Source organism: Mesocricetus auratus, unplaced genomic scaffold, assembly GCF_017639785.1.
Source record: "Mesocricetus auratus isolate SY011 unplaced genomic scaffold, BCM_Maur_2.0 Super-Scaffold_6731, whole genome shotgun sequence".
Lineage (NCBI taxonomy): Eukaryota > Metazoa > Chordata > Mammalia > Rodentia > Cricetidae > Mesocricetus > Mesocricetus auratus.
The window spans coordinates 11,264,989-11,287,461 of record NW_024429185.1 but is presented as its reverse complement, the minus strand read 5'-3'; the positions used below and the strand labels follow the sequence as shown (position 1 = coordinate 11,287,461).

The following is a 22,473-nucleotide window of genomic DNA, read 5'->3' as shown; positions in this document are numbered from 1 at the left end:
TTGCAGAAGGAAGACTTGGACAATCTTGCTCACTAGAAACACAAGTAATGGCTTGCAATTAGGTTATAAGAGAAAGACAAAACTATCCCTGATTTCAAATTTTTTTAGATTCATTTATTCTTGCTTGCAATAATGAAGCGTGGCGCTGACTCACCAAGTAGACACATGGTTATATGTTTGGAGCTCAAGCAGAGATGTGATGGGGGAAGTCCTGTGTATATGTCAATAAAGCACTGTTGGGCAATAGGGAAGCAAGATAGGTGGGACTAGGAGTCGAGGAGGACTCTGGGTAGGAGAAACACAGGAAGTCAAGATGTAACTGCCATAGGGATAAGAAGGCCAGAAATTTCTCTGGTAAGAGAAATTCTTAGATTTACAATTATGGGATAATTACTTAAGTCAGAGCTAGCCAGTAAGCAACAAGCAAGGCCAACAGCTTCATAATTAATATTGCCTTCTGTGTGTTTATTTGGGACTGATGAGGCTCTGAAACCAGGCTGGTGGGAAGGCTTCTCTTTACATAATGGTGATCAGAAGTGGGATCATGAATTTCCACGTAGAATGACAAAAGCTTTAAAGGAATTTTAGAAACAAAAGAACGGAGAAAAGCATGGGTTTATGGTAGCAGCATTTTCTCAGGTGGGCTCTGTTTTGCTAGCGACAAGCAGAGACTCATGGGGTTCATTAAGGGAGTCTTCCTGACTCAGCATAAGCAAAAAAAACCCACAAAAAAACAAAAAAAGAAAACAAAACAGCAAGGTTCTTTTAAGAGACTCTGCTAACAATTGAAAATTTGTACGCACAGCTGGAAGTGGCAGTGACCACATCTCCAAGCCGGCAGCTTTTGCTGCATGTCAGTATAGACTGAGACATTGAGTTGGAATCACACTTATGCCCACCATCTTGGAAAAACTGCAGTTTAAACAGCCGCGGTTTTAACAGATAAGACACGTGGCCAGAAAAACATAAAGATTTACAGTAAAGTGAGACTTGGATGAAGAAAAATCTCTAAATGTTTACAGTGTGTTTAAAAATATATGTAAGATTGAGAGAGAAAAAGAAACGACATAGTGGTAAATAAATAAAGAAGCCGGCTGTGGTGGTGCACGCTGGTAGGATTTGCTGCAGAAGCAGAGGCAGGCAGATTTCCATAGAGAAACCCTGCCTCAGAGAAATAAATAAAGAAATAAAAGTAAAAGAAATAGAGTAATAATAATAGGTAAATAAATAAGCCACATAAAGATGGAAAATACATAAAAAATCTGGATACTGTATGCTATTGTGTTTTTCAGCTTTTTGATTGCTAAGGAAGGCTTCTCTTTACAGAGATGCTAGGTTGATGTGTAGACTGAAGAAAGACCTTCTGAATAGATAGAAACCCACCTACGATTTAAATGCTATGGCTAATGAGTACGAGAAGGAAGAGCTGTTTTAAGAGTTTAGCTTTGGCATACTTCCTACAAGCTAACACCTTGCATAAGTTAAGATAAGGAGTGAGAACTGGACACAGTTAGATGGATGTCACTACTTTTCTTGAGAAGAGTATGTGAGGTAACTTTTGAGAAAAATCCACTGAGAGTTGATTTAGAGAAAACTGAAGGCACAAAGGTGGATAGTAGTGCACATTTCACATTTTTTCCAGAAAAGATGTTGGTAGTACTTGGGAAAATAGCTATATGTACTTTTTTATGTGTGTAGTAGGATCTTTATACAAATAAACATTATGCTTAATTTCTGAGAAAATATATTTCTACACATGGGGATTTTAATATTACTTGGATTTACTCATAAAATTTGGGTAATCATAATTATAATCACACATAAATATAATCATTAATAATAGATGCCGGTTTAGCTTGTTCTTTGAATGCAATATTTTGTGATTGTGAAAACCCAGAATAGTAGATTTAGGAGAGTTCAATACTTATATTTAATATAAATTAAAGTAACTCACTTTGTGAGAAGTTTCCTATACTCCTCCTAGTCTTTTTAGGCTTTATGTATTAGCTAATTCTTAAGGGAGAGTGGCAGGTGCCATTTTGAGACAGTGTCTCAGGTAGCCCAGACTGGCTAAAACTCATTGTATAGTTCAAGATTATTTTCTACTCTAGATTCTCTAAGGTCTGCAATTGCAGGTATGCTACCCCACTGCAGGATCATATCCTCTAAATAGTTAGAGAAATTGAGACTACTTTCAAAGCACAAAATCAAATTGTCCTGTACCACTTGGGTCCTTACGATAAGACTGTTTCTGACTGCATGTGTACTTACTATTATCATGTTTGTTCAGCCTTTACATAAAAGGCTAGTAACAGTGAGTGAAACAAAATTTCTTTTCTTTCAAAAATATAACAGAGTTCCTACATTTTACTTTAAGGAAAATGTTACTGCACTTAATTATTTTCATTCCAACACTCATTAATTCCACCAAAGCTTCAGTGTAGGTTAGAGTCATAGCCAACACAACTCCCAATTTTTGTTGAATCATGTGTGCAAAGTTCACACCACGTAGTCTTGCGATAGTGAAAAGCAATCTAAAGTATGAATAACCTTTTAGTAATATTTGCTCAGTAAGTCATACTGCAGATAAACAATCCAAGTTAGATATCTTGGAAGGAAGTTTCTCTCAGAAATAACCCCTCTACTTCTGCTTTGAAAATAGCATTTCAGCAACTTCTACTCCCATTTGACTTCACCTCAGTGTGCAGTTACTTCTGGATAATGCACCGTGAATTTCTTCTCATTTATGGAGCCCTTGCCAGTTGATCATTGTTCATTTATTCCATCTTTACTGGGCCTGAATACTGAGCATCTCACTCTCCATATAGACACCAATTCAGTTATTTTGAGGCTTATTTAGAAGTCTGGACAATGTTGCAAAAATATTACTGTTATGTTTTTCTACCTGTGCACAAGAAATCTTTTCATTGGCTGATATAATTAATTACAGCTCTTCAGGAGGCTGAGCCTATTCAATAGGCTGAGACCTATTCAAGAAGTCACATATTTTAAGGCTGGACTGAGAAATTTAGTGAGACTCTGTCTTAGAATAAAATACAGTAGGAACTGTGGCTGTGGCTTTGTGATTATGTGTTTACTTTCCAGTACCACAGAAAATTTGTAGATTAATCAATCTATAGAACAATTGGCCTACTTTTCCTACATAAAACTGGAAATTATGTATGATAATCATATTGGCTTTTTCTGTGTTTTTCCTATTTCTTTCTCTTTCTCTCCCTCCTACCTTCCCTTCTACCTTGCTTCCCTTCCCCTCCTCTTCTCTCTCTCACATGAATTACTTTTGGAGTTAACCATGATCCTGGCTTTAAAGTAGTTAATGTCTCTGAGTTTCTGTATTTTGATATCTGGTATAAGTGGGGTTGGGTAGTTTCAGTGAATATAAGGAAGTCTGAAATCTCATAACTGAAATCACTGAGAAGAACTTTAGAAATCCCTATTATATTAATTTCTACTCTTATGAAATACCTAAGTGTGAATATCAAATTAGATAAAACTCTAATTGTAAAACAGGAGATACTTCAGTAGATTCTCAAAAAATTAGAATAATTTCTCATCTTTCTGCACATTACATAGTGTTATTTAAGGTATGGAATATATGTATATTTGGTACAAGTATCAATATCAATTATTGTTTTATATATATTTGTGTTAAATGTTTTTTGTCAACCAATAAATGTGGTAGAAAGATGCAAATGTCTCAAAGGGATACAAGATAGATGGAATTAAAAGGAACTTATCATCATAGCAATGAATCTATAAATGAAATCTTATGCTAACAAAACACCTGGGACTGGCTGGAGACAAGAAAAATTAGCAAATATTTTCCTAGAATAATAAGTGCAATGTATTATAAAGAGACCATCTTAATTTGAAGAGTTTGAGCTCTGTGGATGTTGGAATGCCTGGGTTTGAATACTATTTTGAACAGGATTTTAATAGTTTGCTGTGCAATTTCCTTTAGTCCCCTTAAAACTTGCGTTACATTGAATTAATAAGTCAAATAATTTCAGGATTGCAGTAGCCAATTTAATCTTATGTTCAATAGATGCCTTACATATAAGCACATAAACAAAGCACATTTATTATATCAAAGGTAAGCTAACTTGGGGTTATAAGAAAATACTTAAATTACCTTCATTATTAGGAGACACCTAAATCCACACTTCTAGAGATAATTGAAAAAATATTACACATTGATTTTCATAGCAAAGTCGCTATTTTTCTGTTGTTGCTTCTTGGTTGATGAGAATATGACAGCAAGACACTGCTTTACAGATCTCAAGAATGTTATTTTTTATCAATCATGTATTTATAAATCAGTAGAGAGTTTAGGAGTCTATGTTTAACTGGCAACCTAGTTATTTGTCACTTGTATTAGAAAGTGATAACTCCCTTGCTTGCGAGAGAGCTTGTTGCTTGTTTGAAGACCCCATAGAGAATGGAGACTGAACAATGAATTTTTCCATAAATGTTGGCTACCTTAACTTCAAATCCTATTACGTTACCACATGTCTTCAGACAGGAAATTGGTTGATATTATAATGGCATCAGTGATGTAAAACTTAAGGTCATTTTACTCTCCATGGTGCAATTATAATAAAAATATCTAACATTCATATGCAACACATCTATTTTATATGAGTTTAAATCTAACACTTTTATCTTCATTTTTATTGGTTTTAAAAGTAAAGCAAACTGTATAACTTAAACTTTTGTGTTATGATGCCTTTTAATCTCTAAATTATAACAATTATTTTATAAAAGTTTCTTTAAAACATTTAAGATAGTATACATAATAGTATAAGACTGTACAGTGCATAGAAGTAACATTCAATACTTTCAAATAATTTTTGTCAAATAAAAATGCAGAAATCTAAATGTAAATTAATTTATTTATGTTTTGGTTTTTGGCTACATAACACTTTTAATTTCTCCTTAGTGAAGTATAACTACACCATAACTAATAAAACTGATGACAGCTTCCAACAGTGTATGAGATCTTAAAGTTACAGATATATGGATAAATCAACAATGATAGAAAGTAGCTACAGTTGAAGGACTCATAAAATTTGTAGGAATTACTGCTGTGTAAATGAATAAAGAAAATTATTTTATTCTACTGAATTCAAAGTGCATTTATAATATAAGTTTTAGACAATCATTGTCAACGTGTGTGTCAACGGGGGGACTGGCAGTCTATAGGACCTCTGGCAGTGGAACTAGTGCACGAATGGGTTTTGGAAGCCCATTCCCCATAAGGGATACTCACTCAGCCTAAATACATGGGAGAAGACCTAAGTCCTGTCCCAAATGACGTGCCAGACTTTGATGACCTCCCTTGAGGAGTGGGATGGGAGTTGATGAGGGGAATGGAAGGATGCGAAGTAGAAGGAACTAGGATTGATACTTAAAATAAGATTGTTTTTAATTTAAATGCAAATTAATAAAAATGTATTACCCTAAGCACAAAAATCTCTAACATGATAATAGAATGTTGTGTTTTGCTAAACTTGTCTATAATCAATAAAAATTCAAGATTCAGAAAAAAAGACAATCATTGTGAGTATATATAACTACTTAAATAAAATTACTGTATGAAATTGTACTTTTTCATATATGCGTATCTGTTGGTTCTTCCAAAGATATAGGACTATCAGAGTGTTTAGACTGAAATAATTCATATAAAGAAAAATGGAAGCAACTAAGTTAAATTTACACCAACTAAGTATAACAGATATGCATTTGCATAAAATTATTTTAATTTCCTATATTAAGAAATAAACATGAAGACCAACTTTTAGTATAACCAGTCATGATTCCGAGTTAGATTACTTATTAAAATAGAGACAATTTAATTATAATAGGATAATATACTAGCATGGATTTAAGGCTTAATAATATTAACTCCATTTTAATAGTTATGTTGAACAATGGCTAATTACAATTTTAATTAAGACAAATTAAAACCCATATTTCTTCTTTAAAATGTCAAGTAACTCAAATCTCAAAAGACTAAAAAGTTTTACAGAAATAATTAATGTACTTACGTATTCTCCACAAAACATTTTGAAGACAATGAGCAACCAGGGTAGACCACGAGAATTTCAGTAAAGCCCCCAATTCACAGGTTGGTCCCCGTGCAGCTGAAATGGCTGACGTTGACCTCACAGCCAGTTTTAAATATGTGCACCTGCTCAACCCAGTATCTTGGGCAAGAAAATGCAGAGGCAAATCTGGAACAGTGTGACTAAAGGTACAGTATTTATACTTGGCTATCAATCATAGTAAATAGATAGAATTATTACACAAAATAAATAGAACCAGTAGTCCAACCCTTCCTTGTGTGTTGATTTCTGGAACGTACATTAGTCAAATAATGAAAAAGTGTAACCTTTTGTAAAAGCTGATGACTCATGGAAAGGTAAGCCAATTAGGCACAGAGTTAATGGTTTATTTTGTGATTAATTATTATTAGCACCCATACTCTTTGAGGTCTTCTGGCGCTAGTTCCATTATTTTTCAGTTTCTAGGTTGTGATTTTTTAAGACTTTCATAAGAAAAATATTTAACAACATTTTTATTAATTATTTGAAAATTTCATACTATGTACTTTGAACATATCCACTGATATTATATAATCCTTCCATTATCATTCTTCTCCCCTTCCTTCTGAGCAGATGTTGGGATTTCTTCTTTCTCTCTTTGGTTTTCCTTCTTTATCCACCTAGTCCAGTTTGTGTTGTCCAGCAACTGGAGAGTAGAGCATATCCTGGTGTGTGCTTTATCGACCTGAAACCATAATAGGGAAGAGAGGAATCAGAGGTGAATAGCTCCTCAGCTAATGGTGAGATTTCATGTCTGCCTTCCTCTCTCTATGATGGAAATTTAGTCTGTCTGCAACTTCTTGGGTCTTGCACAAGTTGTCACAATGGTTCATATGTAACACGTGTTTGGCAAGCACTGCCTTCTTGAAGCTATCTATCACATATGGCTTTCCACCCTATCTTCCAGGGATACCCCTGAGGTCTGGGTTGGGGATGTCATGTGGATGTCCCATTTATGACTGAGAACTTCACAGTAGTTTATTCTCTGCAGGTTGACACACTAGGGGTCTCTTTGCTGATTGCCATATTACGTAAAACTTCTCTGACCTGGACTGAGGGATGCTCTGATCCATGAGCATCACAATAGATCATTAGGTGTCATTTTAACACTACATCCATTGAGCAGAGTAATAGTTACTCTATGTCTGATCATTGTCAAAGCATACCATATGGAGGATCTGAGTGACTGTCTGGTAATAGAAATCTTTGAAGAAATACAATTACCATTATTTTTCATATTTCTTTGTAAGGTGTGCTGTTTTCATAATTATTACATCTGAAGGAAATAAGTGTTTAAAATTCTTCAAAACAAAGGCTTTATTAGGAGCTGTCTATCTTTGTAATTTTATATAACATTCTAAAAATGAAAAATGTGTTCATTTACTGCTAATTGACATTTAGTAAATATGGCACTGTATTCATTTAGATTTTGAAGTAGTAGCTATGAATAATTCTTCACCAAAGAACAGAATATAGTAAGATAAATACAGGCAAATATCTAAGATTCCAGAAATGCTATTCCCAAAATAAATCAGATGTTAAAATATGGATAAAAATAAATAAGCAGGGAGCATTTTATAATATATGTAATTTTATATAGTAACCAGAAAGATATCTAAATTATTAATCATCTAATTTATAAAAGCATTTGGTTTATATCTTGGTTCTATAAGGTATGTAAAAAGCATGCTGCAAATAGTGAATGTTTGACCTCTTGAATGCAATACCTTTTTGTGACCACTGTAAACTCTACACATACATGGTGCATAAACATATATGCATGCAAAACACCCATGCTTATAAAATAAAAACAAACAAATCTTTTAAAAAACAAAAAATGCATGCTGCTTGCTTGAAATGAGATCATTATGAACTCAGAATGTGTGTTTGTTTGTATTCATCTGTACTTCTCTCTAACATAGATTTTCCACGTGTATATGTCTAGAGAGTGTACCATACCTGTTAAAAATAATTACAATTATAAAGCATAGGATTCAAAACTGGAAATGAAAGAGAAGTTTTTAACTTTAATATTACTATTTTCTGTGATAAATTAAAAAGTTGTGGATCTTACAGTTTTAGTTACAGAGTTAATATTCCTACGTGAAATGATACTTGTCAAAATATTTGAGTTTAAAACATTTTCTCTTACATAACTAAATAGTATAGAGCAAAGAGACCAGATACTTCCCTCATTTCCATCCAGAAAATGGACAGTTAGCATGTGTTTTTATTTATCATTGTTTTGTTATTTAGCTTTTCAAGCATCCTTGACAGAAAATGTGACTTCCGGGATTTGTCTTAGATTTTGCATTATGTCAGGGAAATAGGATCTTAATTCAGGAAGCCAGCATGACAAAGTTTGAAAAAAATAAGGAAATGACAATTTATTAGATAATTGTGTTTTTATGTAGCTAATTCTTCATAATAGAAACACTTTAAAGACTCAGTACTAACTGGCTTGAAATTAATTATGGATTGAGTACTTAGCATTTATTAAAATTATACTTGGAAATGGTATTTGTCATTTTGCTCTATTGTAAGCATTGTTTGCAATGGATACACCTCTATAACTGAATTTAATTTTATAGAAATTCTGAAGAGTATGTAATATGACATATATTATAGTGTAAGAAAAACAAAGAGATATATATTCAACCTGAACTTAGTCCACTGACAGAATCTGTACTTTTAGCCTGTTGTGTAGGTAATCTATCAAGCAGGAAACTATTGCAAGGCAAAGAGGGGTATGTTTCCTGATTCAGAAAGATTTATAGTTTAGCAGGTAGAGAAATGAATAGAATAAATGAGAAATGGTAAGTGCCATAAGCAAATCACACAAAATGTTCTGGACAGCTCTATAGCAGCAAGTAACCCTAAGCAGTAAGGAAATGAGTAAGTCTTCATAGATGAGGTAGCCTTTGAAGTTGACTTTCCATGGAAGGAAAGGGCTTTCCAGATGGAGAAGTCAAAAGAGCAGCACCAGCAAGATATCAATGAGGTGGGAGGGCATGCATGCACTGAGTTTTCTTAATTCCAAAGTTGACAATGTTGTTGTCAAATGGGATGTAAGAAAATTGCATAACAGAACTCTTAAAAATATTCTGCAGTAATTATCCATAATTTGCTTCATTAATTTGTTTTAAATTTCAACCTGGGGTTAAAATCCAACAAAGGAGAAACAGCTGTGATGAATAAATTAATGGAACCAGAGAGCAGAAATCCAATTTTAACAAAAACGACTTCTGGGCTAGGGAGATTGTTTACTACTTAAGTGCTTGTGGTTCAAGCATGAGGACTTGAGTTCAGATCTGTAGCACCCAGCATGGAAAAAGCTGGGTATGGTGGCTCACACCTGTAAGCCATCAGAGACAGGCAGGCCCACCTAGCCACCTGGCTGAAACACAGATTCAGGATTAAAACAGAAACCTTGTTTCAGAAAAATAAAGTGGACAGCAGAAGAGGAAGATAGCCAAGATTATTTCATTTCGTTCCTTTTCCTTCATCCAACTTTTTCTTCTTCCTCTTCCTCCTCTTACCTGTGCTCCTCTGCCTTCTCTTCTTTCTCCCAGTTTCTCTTCTCAGTAGTTTCTCTTCTTAGTAGTTTCTTTTTTTTTTTTAAGATTCTGTAAGCTGATTCAGGTAGGTTAAGAATTTTTTTCTTTTTTCTTTTTTTAAATTTATTTTTAAGTTTAAATTTAGATTAGAAACAAGGTTGCTTCACAAGTCAGTTCCAGGTCCCTCTCTGTTTTCCTCCCCTCCTCCCGTGCCCGCCATCCAACTCCCCCCCAATATCCCCTCATTTACCCAGGGAGGGTGAGGCCCTCCATGGGGGTGTCCATAGTCGGTCATTTCATCCAGGGCAGGGCCTAGACCCTCCCCCAAGAGTTCAGGGTGAGAGTGCATCTCACATTGCTTGATGGGAGTCCAAAAGTCCATTTGTATACCTGGGATAAATACTGATTTATTGCTCAATGCTCAATAGATTACCTAGGCCTCCTCACTGACACTCACATTCAGGGGGTCTTGATCAGTCCAATGCTGGATTCCCAGGCTGATGCCTGGGATTCAAGAGTTAACCCTTGTCAGGTCAGCTGTTTCTGGGATTAAACCAGCCCAGTCTTAATCCCTTTGGTCATCAGTCCTCCCTCTCTGTTACTAGTTTTCTTGAGTTCAGCTCAGTGCTTAGCCATGGGAGTCTGCCTCTTCTTCCATCAGCCACTGAATGAAGGTTCTGTTTCCCACAATCTCTGGCCATGGGATTGTAGGCCGGCACTCCCCAGATCTATGTCTAAAATCCATATATGAGAGAGTATATGCCATGTTTCCTTTTTGTGACTGCGTTACCTCACTCAGGATGATTTCTTCTAGTGTCATCCATTTACCTGCAAATCTCAGGATTCCATTCTTTTTTCTGCTGAATAGTACTCCATTGTGTAAATGTACCACATTTTCTCTATCCGCTCTTCGGTTGAGGGGCATCTAGGTTGCTTCCAAGTTCTGGCTATTACAAATAATGCTGCTATGAACATAGTGGAACAGACATCCTTGTTGTATGAATGGGCATCTTTTGGATATATGCTTAAGAGTGGAGTTGCTGGGTCTTGTGGTAGGTTTATTCCCATTTTTTCTGAGGAATGTCTATACTGATTTCCAAAGTGGCTGAACAAGTTGGCACTCCCACCAGCAATGGAGGAGTGTTCCCCTTTTACCGCATCCTCTCCAGCATAAATTGTTGTTGGTGTTTTTGATTTTAGCCATTCTGACAGGAGTGAGATGGTATCTCAGAGTTGTTTTGATTTGCATTTCCCAGATGGCTAAGGATGTTGAGCACTTTCTCAAGTGCCTCTCAGCCATTTTAGACTCCTCTATTGAAAATTCTCTATTTAGTTCTGCAGCCCACTTTTTAATTGGATCCTTTGGTGTTTTGGAGACTTGCTTCTTGAGTTCTTTGTAAATTTTGGAGATCAACCCTTTGTCAGATGTGGGGTTAGTGAATATTTTTTCCCATTCTGTGGGCTGCCTTTTTGTCTTGCTGACTGTGTCCTTTGCCTTACAGAAGCTTCTCAGTTTCAGGAGGTCCCATTTATTAATTGTGGATCTCACTGTCTGTGCTACTGGTATTATGTTCAGGAAGCTGTCTCCTGTACCAATTCGTTCAAGGGTACCACCCACTTTCTCTTCTAAGAGGTTGAGTGTGGCTGGATTTATGCTGAGGTCTTTGATCCATTTGGCCTTCAGTTTTGTGCATGGCGATAAACATGGATCAATCTGCATTCTTCTACATGCCAGCCTCCAGTTATGCCAGCACCATTTCTTGAAGATGCTTTCTTTATTCCATTGTATATTTTTAGCTTCTTTGTCAAAGATCAGATGTTCATACGTGTGTGGGTTAATATCCGGGTTTTCAATTAGATGCCATTGGTCTACCTGTCTATTTTTGTGACCATACCAACCTGTTTTCAGGACTATAGCTCTATAATAGAGCTTGAAGTCAGGGATGCTGATGCCTCCAGACGTTGCCTTGTTAAACATGGTTGTTTTGGCTATCCTGGGTATTTTGTTTTTCCATATAAAATTGATTATTGTTCCTTCAAGGTCTGTGAAGAATTGTGCTGGGATTTTAATGGGGATTGCATTGAATCTGTAGATTGCTTTTGGCAGGATTGCCATTTTTACTATATTGATCCTTCCTATCCCAGAGCATGGGAGATCTTTCCATTTTCTAAGGGATTCTTTAATTTCTTTCTTTAAAGATTCAAAGTTCTTGCAATACAGGTCTTTCACTTGTTTGGTTAGCGTTACCCCAAGGTATTTTATGTTGTTCGTGGCAATTGTAAAGGGTGATGTTTCTCTGATTTCTTTCTCAGCCCTTTTATCATCTGTATATAGTAGGGATTCTGATTTTCTTGAATTGATCTTGTAGCCTGCCACTTTCGGTGGTGGCACACACCTTTAATCCCAGCACTTGGGAGGCAGATGAAGGCAGATCTCTGTGACTTCGAAGCAAGGCTGGACTGACAGCCTCCAAACCAATACAGAGAAACCCTGTCTCGTAAAACCAAAAAAAAAATCTTAGTAGTTTCTATATTGAAAGCCAGTCCATGTCATTTTTTTTGTTTGCAGATATTCAGTTTTTCCAACATCATGCATTGGAAAGATTATCCTTTCCACACTAAGTTTTTTGTAACTAAATTAGATATAGAACTTGCGCTTGTGGGCCAGCAAAAGAGTTCAGAAGCTAACAGCACTTTTTAATTTTTTTTAGCATTCTAGAGCTGATGGGACCTGTGAGGATTGAGGCAGATTAAAAATCTCACTTAGCAGCCAACTTCATTCAGAGCATTAGACAATTTATACTCTGATGGTTAAGATTCATGTCCAATCCCAAGGGCAAGCCACACACGGTGGGAAAGCTGCATGGGGCAAAACCATGCTTTTTTCATAGAGACATATAAACAAACAACAATAGTTAGTTGTAATGAACAACGTGAGGTAAAGTATCTCCTAAACACTACACCTGGAAGAAGTATGAAAACACATTCCAAGAATAATACTGTAGTTTGAAGAAACTGAACTCTCAAGACTCTTGTCTTGTTTTCTTGGAGCTTGCTCACAGAAACTCAGAATTCTCTTTGCACAAGACCGTTCTTGGTCTATGTTCTGTCAGCACTTATTGCTCAAGCCTGAGGACCTGAGTTCAATCCCTGGAGCCCATGTAAAGGTGGAGGAGAGAGTGAATTCCACAATTTTGAAATTGGATTACATTATTTATGTTCTTTCATTGTTGTTCAAGATTGTTTTGACTATTTGATACCATTGCCAATCCATGAATTTAGGATTATTTTGTTTATTTCTGTGAAAAATGTCATTACTCTTTTGGTAGGGATAATATTGAACCTATAAATTGCTTTGTTCTATATTGTACAGATATGTTGACACTATTAAACCTTCTAACCCAGAGATATGGGATAGATTTCTATTTACTTGTGCTGTCTTCAATTTCTTTCATCATCATTTTTTAGTTTTTAATTTTTAGAACTTTTATTTCTCTAGTTAAATATATTCTATGTTAATTATTTTTCCTAGGTGCTATTGTAAATGGACTTTTTACATTTTTGAAAGGTTTCGGTGTGTTAGCTTTATGACCAGACCAGAAACAACTTAAATTCAAGCCAGTTCCCTGGATGAGCCAGGAAAGTCAGGAGTGTTGCTGTATCCTTTAGATTCTTCTTAACTCTCAGATACACTGAGAGTCAGTCTCAGTCTTCTCCCCCTCACCATTGCCTGCTCCAAGCAAAGGAGCTGTAGCATGTGCCTCTACTCTGTTCAGGCCACTTGAATATAGAAAGAGAGCTGTGAACATTTACAAGTTTAAAAGCCAGGTCTATATTATTCTCTGAAGTCTAAATATCTAAGTGTCCAGTGTCTATCAATTTCTAGAGCTAAGAGATTTATCAGCCTGTCACTCAAATAGGGACTTAAAGAGTTGGTTGACTTGATGTCTAAGTATATTTCTGGTACAGTCTAAAGATCTGGACTTGCTCCTTGATCAAGCTAGGAAATAAGATGTAGGCAATGTCTACCCTACTATCCAAGCAAGCAGACATCTTATACTATCCTTATAAAGGGACACTTGTGATTAGAGCAAGTTGCAAATATAGTTATGAGGAATATGCAAAATTTCCTTCAGCTATAGAGAAGTTACAGACTTAGCCAAATTTCCATCATTATTATAAAATAGCTTAGCTAGATCACCTTAAAAGTGGAAAGATTCGAGCTAGTCCAGCTTCAGGTGAGATTGGGTCTCCGGTGGGGACCGCCCGCCCATCACCCATCCCCCTCAATCTTTGGGGCTGCTCCTGGCATCCAGAAGACCTGCCCACACAGAAAAGACATCAGCCCCTCCAAGACCCCAACCCCAGCGAGTCCAGCTTCAGCTGCAGGAAGGAAGGAGACCAGTGGAGACGGAAAGACCCCACCAGCACCCACTGGAAGAAGAGATGGGAAGAAGACAGAATAAGAGATCACTCAGCAATAGAAACACCAACATGACCCCACCAGAATCCAGGGATCCAACACCAGCAAGACCCGAAAAGCACTACATAGACGAAGAAGAGGAGACAGACCTTAAAAATTATTTCATGAAGATGATGGAGACCCTCAAAGAAGAAACGAGGAAATCCCTGAAAGAAATAGAAGAAAAAAACCAAAAAAACAAATCAATGAAATGGGGGAAAAATTCAAGAAATAAAAAAAATCTCTCAAAGAATCTAAAGAGCACCAAGAAAGAACAACCAAAAAATTAAGGAAACAACTCAAACAGTTGAAGCATTGAAAGCTGAAATAGAAACGATAAAGAAAACACAGAATGAAGGGATGCTGGAAATAGAAAAGCTCAGTAAATGATCTGGAACTACAGATGTCAGTATAACCAACAGAATACAAGAGATAGAAGAGAGAATCTCAGGTGTTGAAGACTCATTAGAGGATATAGAGTCGTCAACCAAAGAAAATCTCAAAACCAACAAATCCTTAACACAAAATATGGGACACCATGAAGAAGCCAAACCTGAGAATAATAGGTATAGAAGAAGGTGAAGAAATTCAACTTAAAGGTACAGAAAACATATTCAACAAAATCATAGAAGAAAACTTCCCTAACCTAAAGAAAGATATGCCTATGAAAGTACAAGAATCTTACAGAACACCAAATAGGCTCGACCAGAAAAAGAAGTCACCTCGCCATATAATAATCAAAACATCAAACCTACAGAGTAAAGAGAAAATATTAAGAGCAGCTAAAGAAAAAGGCCAAGTAACATACAAAGGCAGACCTATCCGAATTACACCTGACTTCTCAATGGAAACGATGAAAGCCAGAAGATCCTGGACAGATGTCCTACAAATGCGAAGGGAACAAGGATGCCAGCCCAGACTACTATATCCAGCAAAGCTCTCAATTACCATAGATGGAGAAAACAAAATATTCCATGACAAAGCCAGATTTAAACAAACATTCAAAGAAGAGCTAATTCCAATACTCCTCAAAGTATTCCACATAATAGAAGCAGGAGGCTTACTGCCAAACTCTTTCTATGAGGCTACAATTAGCTTGATACCCAAGCCACACAAAGACACAACTAAGAAAGAGAACTATAGACTAATTTCCCTCATGAACATTGATGCAAAAATACTCAATAAAATACTCGCAAACCGGATTCAAGAACACATCAGAAAAATCATCCACCATGATCAAGTAGGCTTCATTCCAGGAATGCAGGGATGGTTCAACATTAGAAAATCTATCAATGTAATCCACCATATTAACAATCTGCGAAAGAAAAACCACATGATCATCTCACTAGATGCTGAAAAAGCCTTTGACAAAATCCAGCACCCCTTCATGATAAAGGTCCTAGAGAGATCAGGGATAACAGGAACGTACCTGAATATAATAAAAGCAATATACAGTAAACCAACAGCTAACATCAAACTAAATGGAGAGAAACTCAAAGCAATTCCTCTAAAATCAGGAACAAGACAAGGCTGTCCACTCTCTCCATATCTCTTCAATATTGTAGTTGAAGTTCTAGCTACAGCAATAAGACAACCAAAGGAGATAAAGGGGATACAAATAGGAAAAGAAGAAGTCAAACTTTCATTATTTGCAGATGATATGATAGTTTACATAAGTGACCCAAAAAACTCCGCAAGTTTACTCCTAGAGCTGATAAACACCTTCAGCAATGTGGCAGGATACAAGGTAAACTCAAAAAAATCAGTGGCCCTGTTATATACAGATGATAAAGTGACTGAGAAAGAAATCAGAGAAACATCACCTTTTACAATAGCCAAAAACAGCATCAAATATCTGAGGATAATGTTAACCAAGGAAGTGAAAGACCTGTATATCAAGAACTTTGTGTCTTTAAAGAAAGAAATCAAAGAAGATACCAGAAAATGGAAAGATCTCCCATGCTCTTGGATTGGTAGGATCAACATAATAAAAATGGCAATCTTGCCCAAAGCAGTCTATAGATTCAATGCAATCCCTATCAAAATTCCATCACAATTCTTCAAGGATCTGGAAAGAACATTAATCAACTTTATATGGAAAAACAAAAGGCCCAGGATAGCCAAAACACCCCTATACAATAAAGGAACTTCAGGAGGCATCACCATACCTGACTTCAAGCTCTACTATAGAGCTATAGTCCTGAAAACAGCTTGGTATTGGCACAAAAATAGGCAGGTAGACCAATGGAACCGAATCGAAAGCTCTAATTTTAACCCACACACCCATGAACACTTGATTTTTGACAAAGAAGCTAAAACTGTACAATGGAAAAAAGAAAGCATCTTCAACAAATGGTGCTGGCATAACTGGGTACTGGTATGCAGAAGACTGCAGATAGATCCATGTTTATCACCTTGTACAAAACTTAAGTCCAAATGAATCAAAGATCTCAACATAAATCCAGCCACACTGAAACTTTTAGAAGAGAAAGTGGAAGATACTCTTCAACGAGTTGGTACAGGAGACCACTTCCTAAACATAACACCAATGGCACAGGCACTGAGATCGACAATTAACAAATGGGACCTTCTGAAACTAAAAAGCTTCTGTAAGGCAAAGGACACAGTCAAAAAGACAAAAAGGCAGGCCACAGAATGGGAAAAGATATTCACTAACCCTACATCTGACAGAGGGCTAATCTCCAAAATTTACAAAGAACTCAAGAAACAAGTCTCCAAAACACCAAAGGATCCAATTAAAAGGTAGGGTACAGAGCTAAATAGGGAATTCTCAGTAGAGGAGGCTAAAATGGCCAAGAGACACTTAAGAAAGTGCTCAACATCCTTAGCCATCAGGGAAATGCAAATCAAAACAACTCTGAGATACCATCTTACTCCTGTCAGAATGGCTAGAATCAAAAACACCGAAGACAATTTATGCTGGAGAGGATGTGGAGAGAGAGGAACACTCCTCCACTGCTGGTGGGAATGCCGACTCATACAGCCTCTTTGGAAATCAGTATGGAGATTCCTCAGGAAAATGGGAATTAATCTACCACTAGACCCAGCAATTCCACTCTTAGGCATTTATCCAAATGAGGCAGGTTCATACAACAAGGGCATCTGCTCCACTATGTTCATAGCAGCATTGTTTGTAATAGCCAGAACCTGGAAGCAACCTAGATGCCCCTCAACTGAAGAGTGGATAGAGAAAATGTGGTACATTTACACAATGGAGTATTACTCAGCAGAAAAAAACAATGGAATCTTGAAATTCGCAGGGAAATGGATAGCACTGGAAGAAACCATCCTGAGTGAGGTAACCCAGTCGCAAAAAGACAAACACGGTATGTACTCACTCATATATGGACTTTAGACACGGATCAGGATAGTGCCAGTCTGCACTTCCACAGATACAGAGTCTGGGAAACAGGAAAGAACCTAAAAGATATGCATATATGCATAGTACCCAAGAGAAGAGGATGGAGACAAGATCCTCTGAATGGATGGGGAACATGGCGAGGGTGGGGGGAGTGGGACCTGGGAAGAAGAGAGGGGTGAAGAGGAAGAGAGTTGGTCATGGGGGAACAGGAAGTTGAGGGGGTGGTGGTAGAATAGGGGGAAGAGGGAATCATAGGATCGAAGACAGATCAGGCACCAGAGTGACCTCGAGTGATCTAAAGGGATAACACCAATTGGCAAGCTAAGCAATAGTGGAGGGACCACCTCGAATGCCCATTCCTGATAATGAACTTGATGTCTATAACCATCCGGGAGCCTTCATCCTGTGACTGATGGAAGCAGAGGCAAACACACAATTAATCACTGAACTGAACCCAAGGAACCCAGTGACAGAGAGAGAGGAGTGATGGGCAAATTGGCAAAGAATGGGCTGGCAAAACCAGCAGAGACAGCTGATCTGAACAGGGGAGAGCTCTTGGACCCCAGACCGACAGTGGGGAGGCCAGCATGGGACTGATCTGGACCTCCCAAATGTGAGTGTCAGCGAGAAGGCCTGGGCAACCTATGGGGCCCTGAGCTGTGGATCAGTGTCTATCCCTGGTATACAAACAGTCTTCGTGTGCCTATAGCACAAAGAGAGATGCTCTCTCAGCCTGGACTCTTAGGGGAGTGCCTGGACCCTACCAAGAGTAAAATGACAGACTCTAGATATCCCCTATGTGGAAGGATTTAGCAATAGGGTGGGAGGGAGGGAGGAAGGGGAGTACGGGAGGAGGGGAGGGAGAGGGAACTGGGATTGACATGTAAAACAAGCTATTTAAAATTAAAATAAAAAATGATAAAAAAGAATTGACTGCTTGAGTGTAATGAGATATTCATGCTCTTAATTTGGATTTCTGAATAACAGTACACAGAAGTTATATAGTCCTTCCTAGTTACATTATTATCTTCTACATTTTGGGCTGTTCATATTGATAAACATTAACAAAACTTTATTTTGTTTTGTAATAATAAATCTATATTCTAAATGTTGGTTATGAGTACAAAATATTTGGAGTTTATATTAGGTCTTCTAAATGAGACCTACATTGGTAAGAAATTTGAGCTCAATAAAAAAATATAAACTTAATTATCAGAATCTCTATGGAAAGTTTTATTTTTATGTCCTATATTATTTCTTCAGCTTCATTTTTGAATGTTCCAAAGAAGCCATCAAACACAAACAATACATATTTGATAGCTGAATACCAATTTACTGTGTATTTTTCTGGATAGTGCCCCAAACTAATGGCGAGTATATCATGAAAGCTTAAATAAGCAAGTTCAATTTTATACAAGTTCAATTTTATACAATAAATCAACAAGATATCATGCAATTCTTCTAGAACCTGGGGTCCAGAATATCCAATGACAACCTTGATATTCCAATCAACTCACTATCTGCCCTTGAAGAACTTGTTTAATTAGTCTCTGTCTAACTTTATGCATCTATAAAGTGGAGATAATGAATGTTCATTTTACTCATGGGATATTTAAAGAAATTAATTATTATAAAATATTTGTGGATGGAAGTTATATATCAAGTTACTGTTTGAGGGCAAAGTCACATGGCTTGTTCTGTTCTACAATGGTAAACATCAAGCAATGCGTGATAATAATAGTATTAATAATATCCATCAAAAGAAGAATCCTAAATATATTGAATGATGTAAAGAAATAAATACATTTTGGTGAAAGATAATGAAAAAAAGTGGAAAGATTCAATATGGCTACATGTCTTAAAATTTTCACTCCTTGCTTATTTGACTATGTTGTTTTGGATCTCAGATGGTACAGTATACTTTGATAGGCAGCTTAAGACAGCTTACCTCATGGAGGTCAGGAAGAAAGAGAGCAGTGGGTTGGACTTGTATTCTAGTATTCCTTTCAGTGGCCCAGTTCCAAGGACTTAACTTCCTTAATTCTATATCCTAATGTACCAATAATGCCTTAGGAGCTGACTAAGCATTATTCATTTGGACCTTTGAGAGTCACTTGAAATCCAGAACATAATGTATTTCACTGAGACTCATCAGGAAGTTTTCAAGTGAGCCACCAAAGCAGAGCAGTGTGGAGAGTTCTGATCTTCCTGCTTAGATGTGAGGTAGGTTATTCCATGTCGGTTCTCAGATACAGTGTTATTAGAGGTCAGTACCAGTAAGAGATATTGGGAATATGATTATCCAAATCATTCTCAGAAGGAAGTTGGAAACTGGATTGATTTTAGGAATCATACTGTAAGGAATGTCATGCGACACCCAATCTCCATTAGTTCTTTGTGTCTAATGAGTGTCATCTCAAACCCTGTGTCTGATGTTCAAATAAGGTAATGCTAGAAAAAGCTACCCCAAAGGACTTGGAGAAGCTGGCAGCTTGTGTGTATGACACAGTCATTTCACCCCTGAGAATTCATCTGGGAGTTGGGGATTCCTTTCTAATTTGAATGTGTGGAGTTCAGGGTGGAATTAGGGTTCTATAATATCTCTACTTTCACTATCAAATTAACTTTTCAGATAGGGTCTCACTGTAGAACATTGACTAGACTGGCAGTCACTATGCAAATCAGGGTGGTCTTGAACTAACAGAGGTAGGCCTGCCTTTGACTCTAAAGTGCTTTTTCTCCATACTAGTTTTGATGTGGATGTTTTGTCAGTCATCACTGTAGAGGCTTCAAAGTAGATTCTGACATTCTTCTGTAGATAACTACTTGTCTATGTTCAAGTGCTTATGCAATAAGACTGTTGGAGGAGGCAGAGTTGGGAGCCAGATGGCTGATGTCTGACATAAAATCTGGAATCCTCTAGTGTGCCATATTAAACAATTGTTTAATCCTTCTTGGATTTGTAGTCATCATGTAACTGATTAGTAAACATGTATTATGCAATTTACAATGTGGTAGGTGTTTGACATACTTTATAGAACAAGACAAAAATCTGTGCTTTATGTTTCCTTAATTAATTATGTGGAATATTTAGTACATGCAGAAATAGCATACCTCACGTAAGTAAGTTAGATACAATTCATGGGAACACTTTGAAGACTGAAATTCACCTCAACTATGTAATAACAAGGAGGAAACTACAAAATTTTAAATAGAAGACATGGGTAGTTACATCTTCCACATAAACATAACAGTTTGAAATTACTGTTACTCAGAGATATCTAACAGATTGCTTACCTGTTTATTCCTTTTTATAGTTGACACATAAAATAATTGTCCTTCAGATTTAGACACAAATTACTTTTACTCTCCTAATGCAGGCAGTGGGATCCAAACCCTAACAATTCAATATCTATAATCATTAACATAAAATAATAACTTTGGTGCAATCCTGGTCTTCACTCGTTGATGAGCAAGTGAGTGACTTGTCTGTCAGCTGGACGTCCCCCACCTCCTGGATTCTATTCCTCCAAGACACACTCTGCCACCTAGCCCCTCCTACCTTATCATCCTTGACATGGCCATCTCTTACTCACAACTCTGGGAGACTCTGCTGGCCCAGATATAGTCCACACCAGTTGGAAGAACAGGTTATTGACCTGCTTCCCATCTGAGCTGTCCCATTCCCTGAGAGCAGATCCCCTAGCCCTCCCCTTTTGTCCAGAGCAGCAGCTTTACCAGAGGAAGGCTTGTCCTAGGGACCCCAGGTAAGATACTGCCCAGCACCAGCTAACACCACTTAAAATCTAGACTGCATCCCTGGCCCTGGGCTTCATATTCTGGTCTACAACTTCAGAAGACCCCAGGCTTGAGGCCAACAAGAAGACCACCATTACTGGGAGGAAGACACCATAACATGTCCAGCTCAAGTAAGGTTTAAAAGAGGAAGAAGAAACCATGGTAAACTGAGCTTGTCCATAGCGTTGTTAGCCATGGGACCAGCATTACCAGAAGGCACAGGGAGGAGGATAGAGAGACTGTCATTGAGAGATTTTTGGACAGGGTCCAATAACATCAGAAGAACCCTTCCAGGGGCTCCCAGATGACTGCTGATGGAAGTTACTCATGTTGCAGAAGAGGGTGGATCCAAGTAACAAAAGGAAAACTGGTGATCCAGGGGTGCCCAGAAAAGGGGAATTCCTGAATCAGGTAAGACTAAGCTAGTTCCAGAGTTGAAGAAGGGAGATCCAAAAAGGGGGTTGGCAAGGGTAGTACTGTAAGAGGAGGCCAGGCTAGGGTGGTGCAAAGGAAGCAACAGCTCAGGTTGGATAACTCTGAGAGGTTGACCAAGGCCATCACCTCCTGAGCCAAGTCAAGCCAGGAGCAGGGACAGGAAGCAATTGCATCAGTTGGACGGGTTCACATCAGCTTTTAGCAAGTGCAGAGCTCAGCAACTTATGGCTCACCAGTGTTTCCTGGATGGTGTTTGGCAGTCAAACGGAAATCTGCCGAGACAAATACAGACTAGGGTCAGAAGTTAAACTTTCAGAACTTAAAGAAAAATCTTACATTTCAAACTTTTTTTTGTTTGACCTGTGACAGGTGAATCCAAACATTATGACATTTTGATTCCTTGAAGCTTATAAGAATTTTGGTATATCAAAGTTCTAGAGATATTAGCATTCCCAGTGTATTGGAATTTACACCATAAAAAGATTTACACCCTGGCATCACAGTAAAGACTATGGCTTTGGGTTAAAAAGCATGAAGAATTTTTTCTGTGTCTAGAGAGCATGGCTTATGTTTTAGCCTGTATGTTTAAGTCTATGTTTAAAAGACAAAGGGAATGTAAAATTCCAAGCTTGTGACTAATAATATCAATCAGTGCGATACCAGCTTAGCAGAATTCAATTGAACAACGTTAAAACTCTCAACCTTTGAAATCCT

The 22,473-nt window shown here is 37.3% G+C and overlaps 1 protein-coding gene across 1 annotated transcript in view; it reads right to left on the bottom strand.

Annotated features, from left to right (window-relative positions):
* The window catches only part of Anxa10 (annexin A10), a 59,753-nt gene extending 53,414 nt beyond the window's left edge, over nucleotides 1–6,339 (bottom strand). Inside the window, exon 1 of the mRNA XM_040742238.1 lies at nucleotides 6,069–6,339. Coding sequence (XP_040598172.1) covers nucleotides 6,069–6,086 — 18 coding nt within the window. The 5' untranslated portion in view covers nucleotides 6,087–6,339. The remainder of the gene's footprint in view (nucleotides 1–6,068) is intronic.
* Between the last annotated feature and the right edge of the window lie 16,134 nt (nucleotides 6,340–22,473).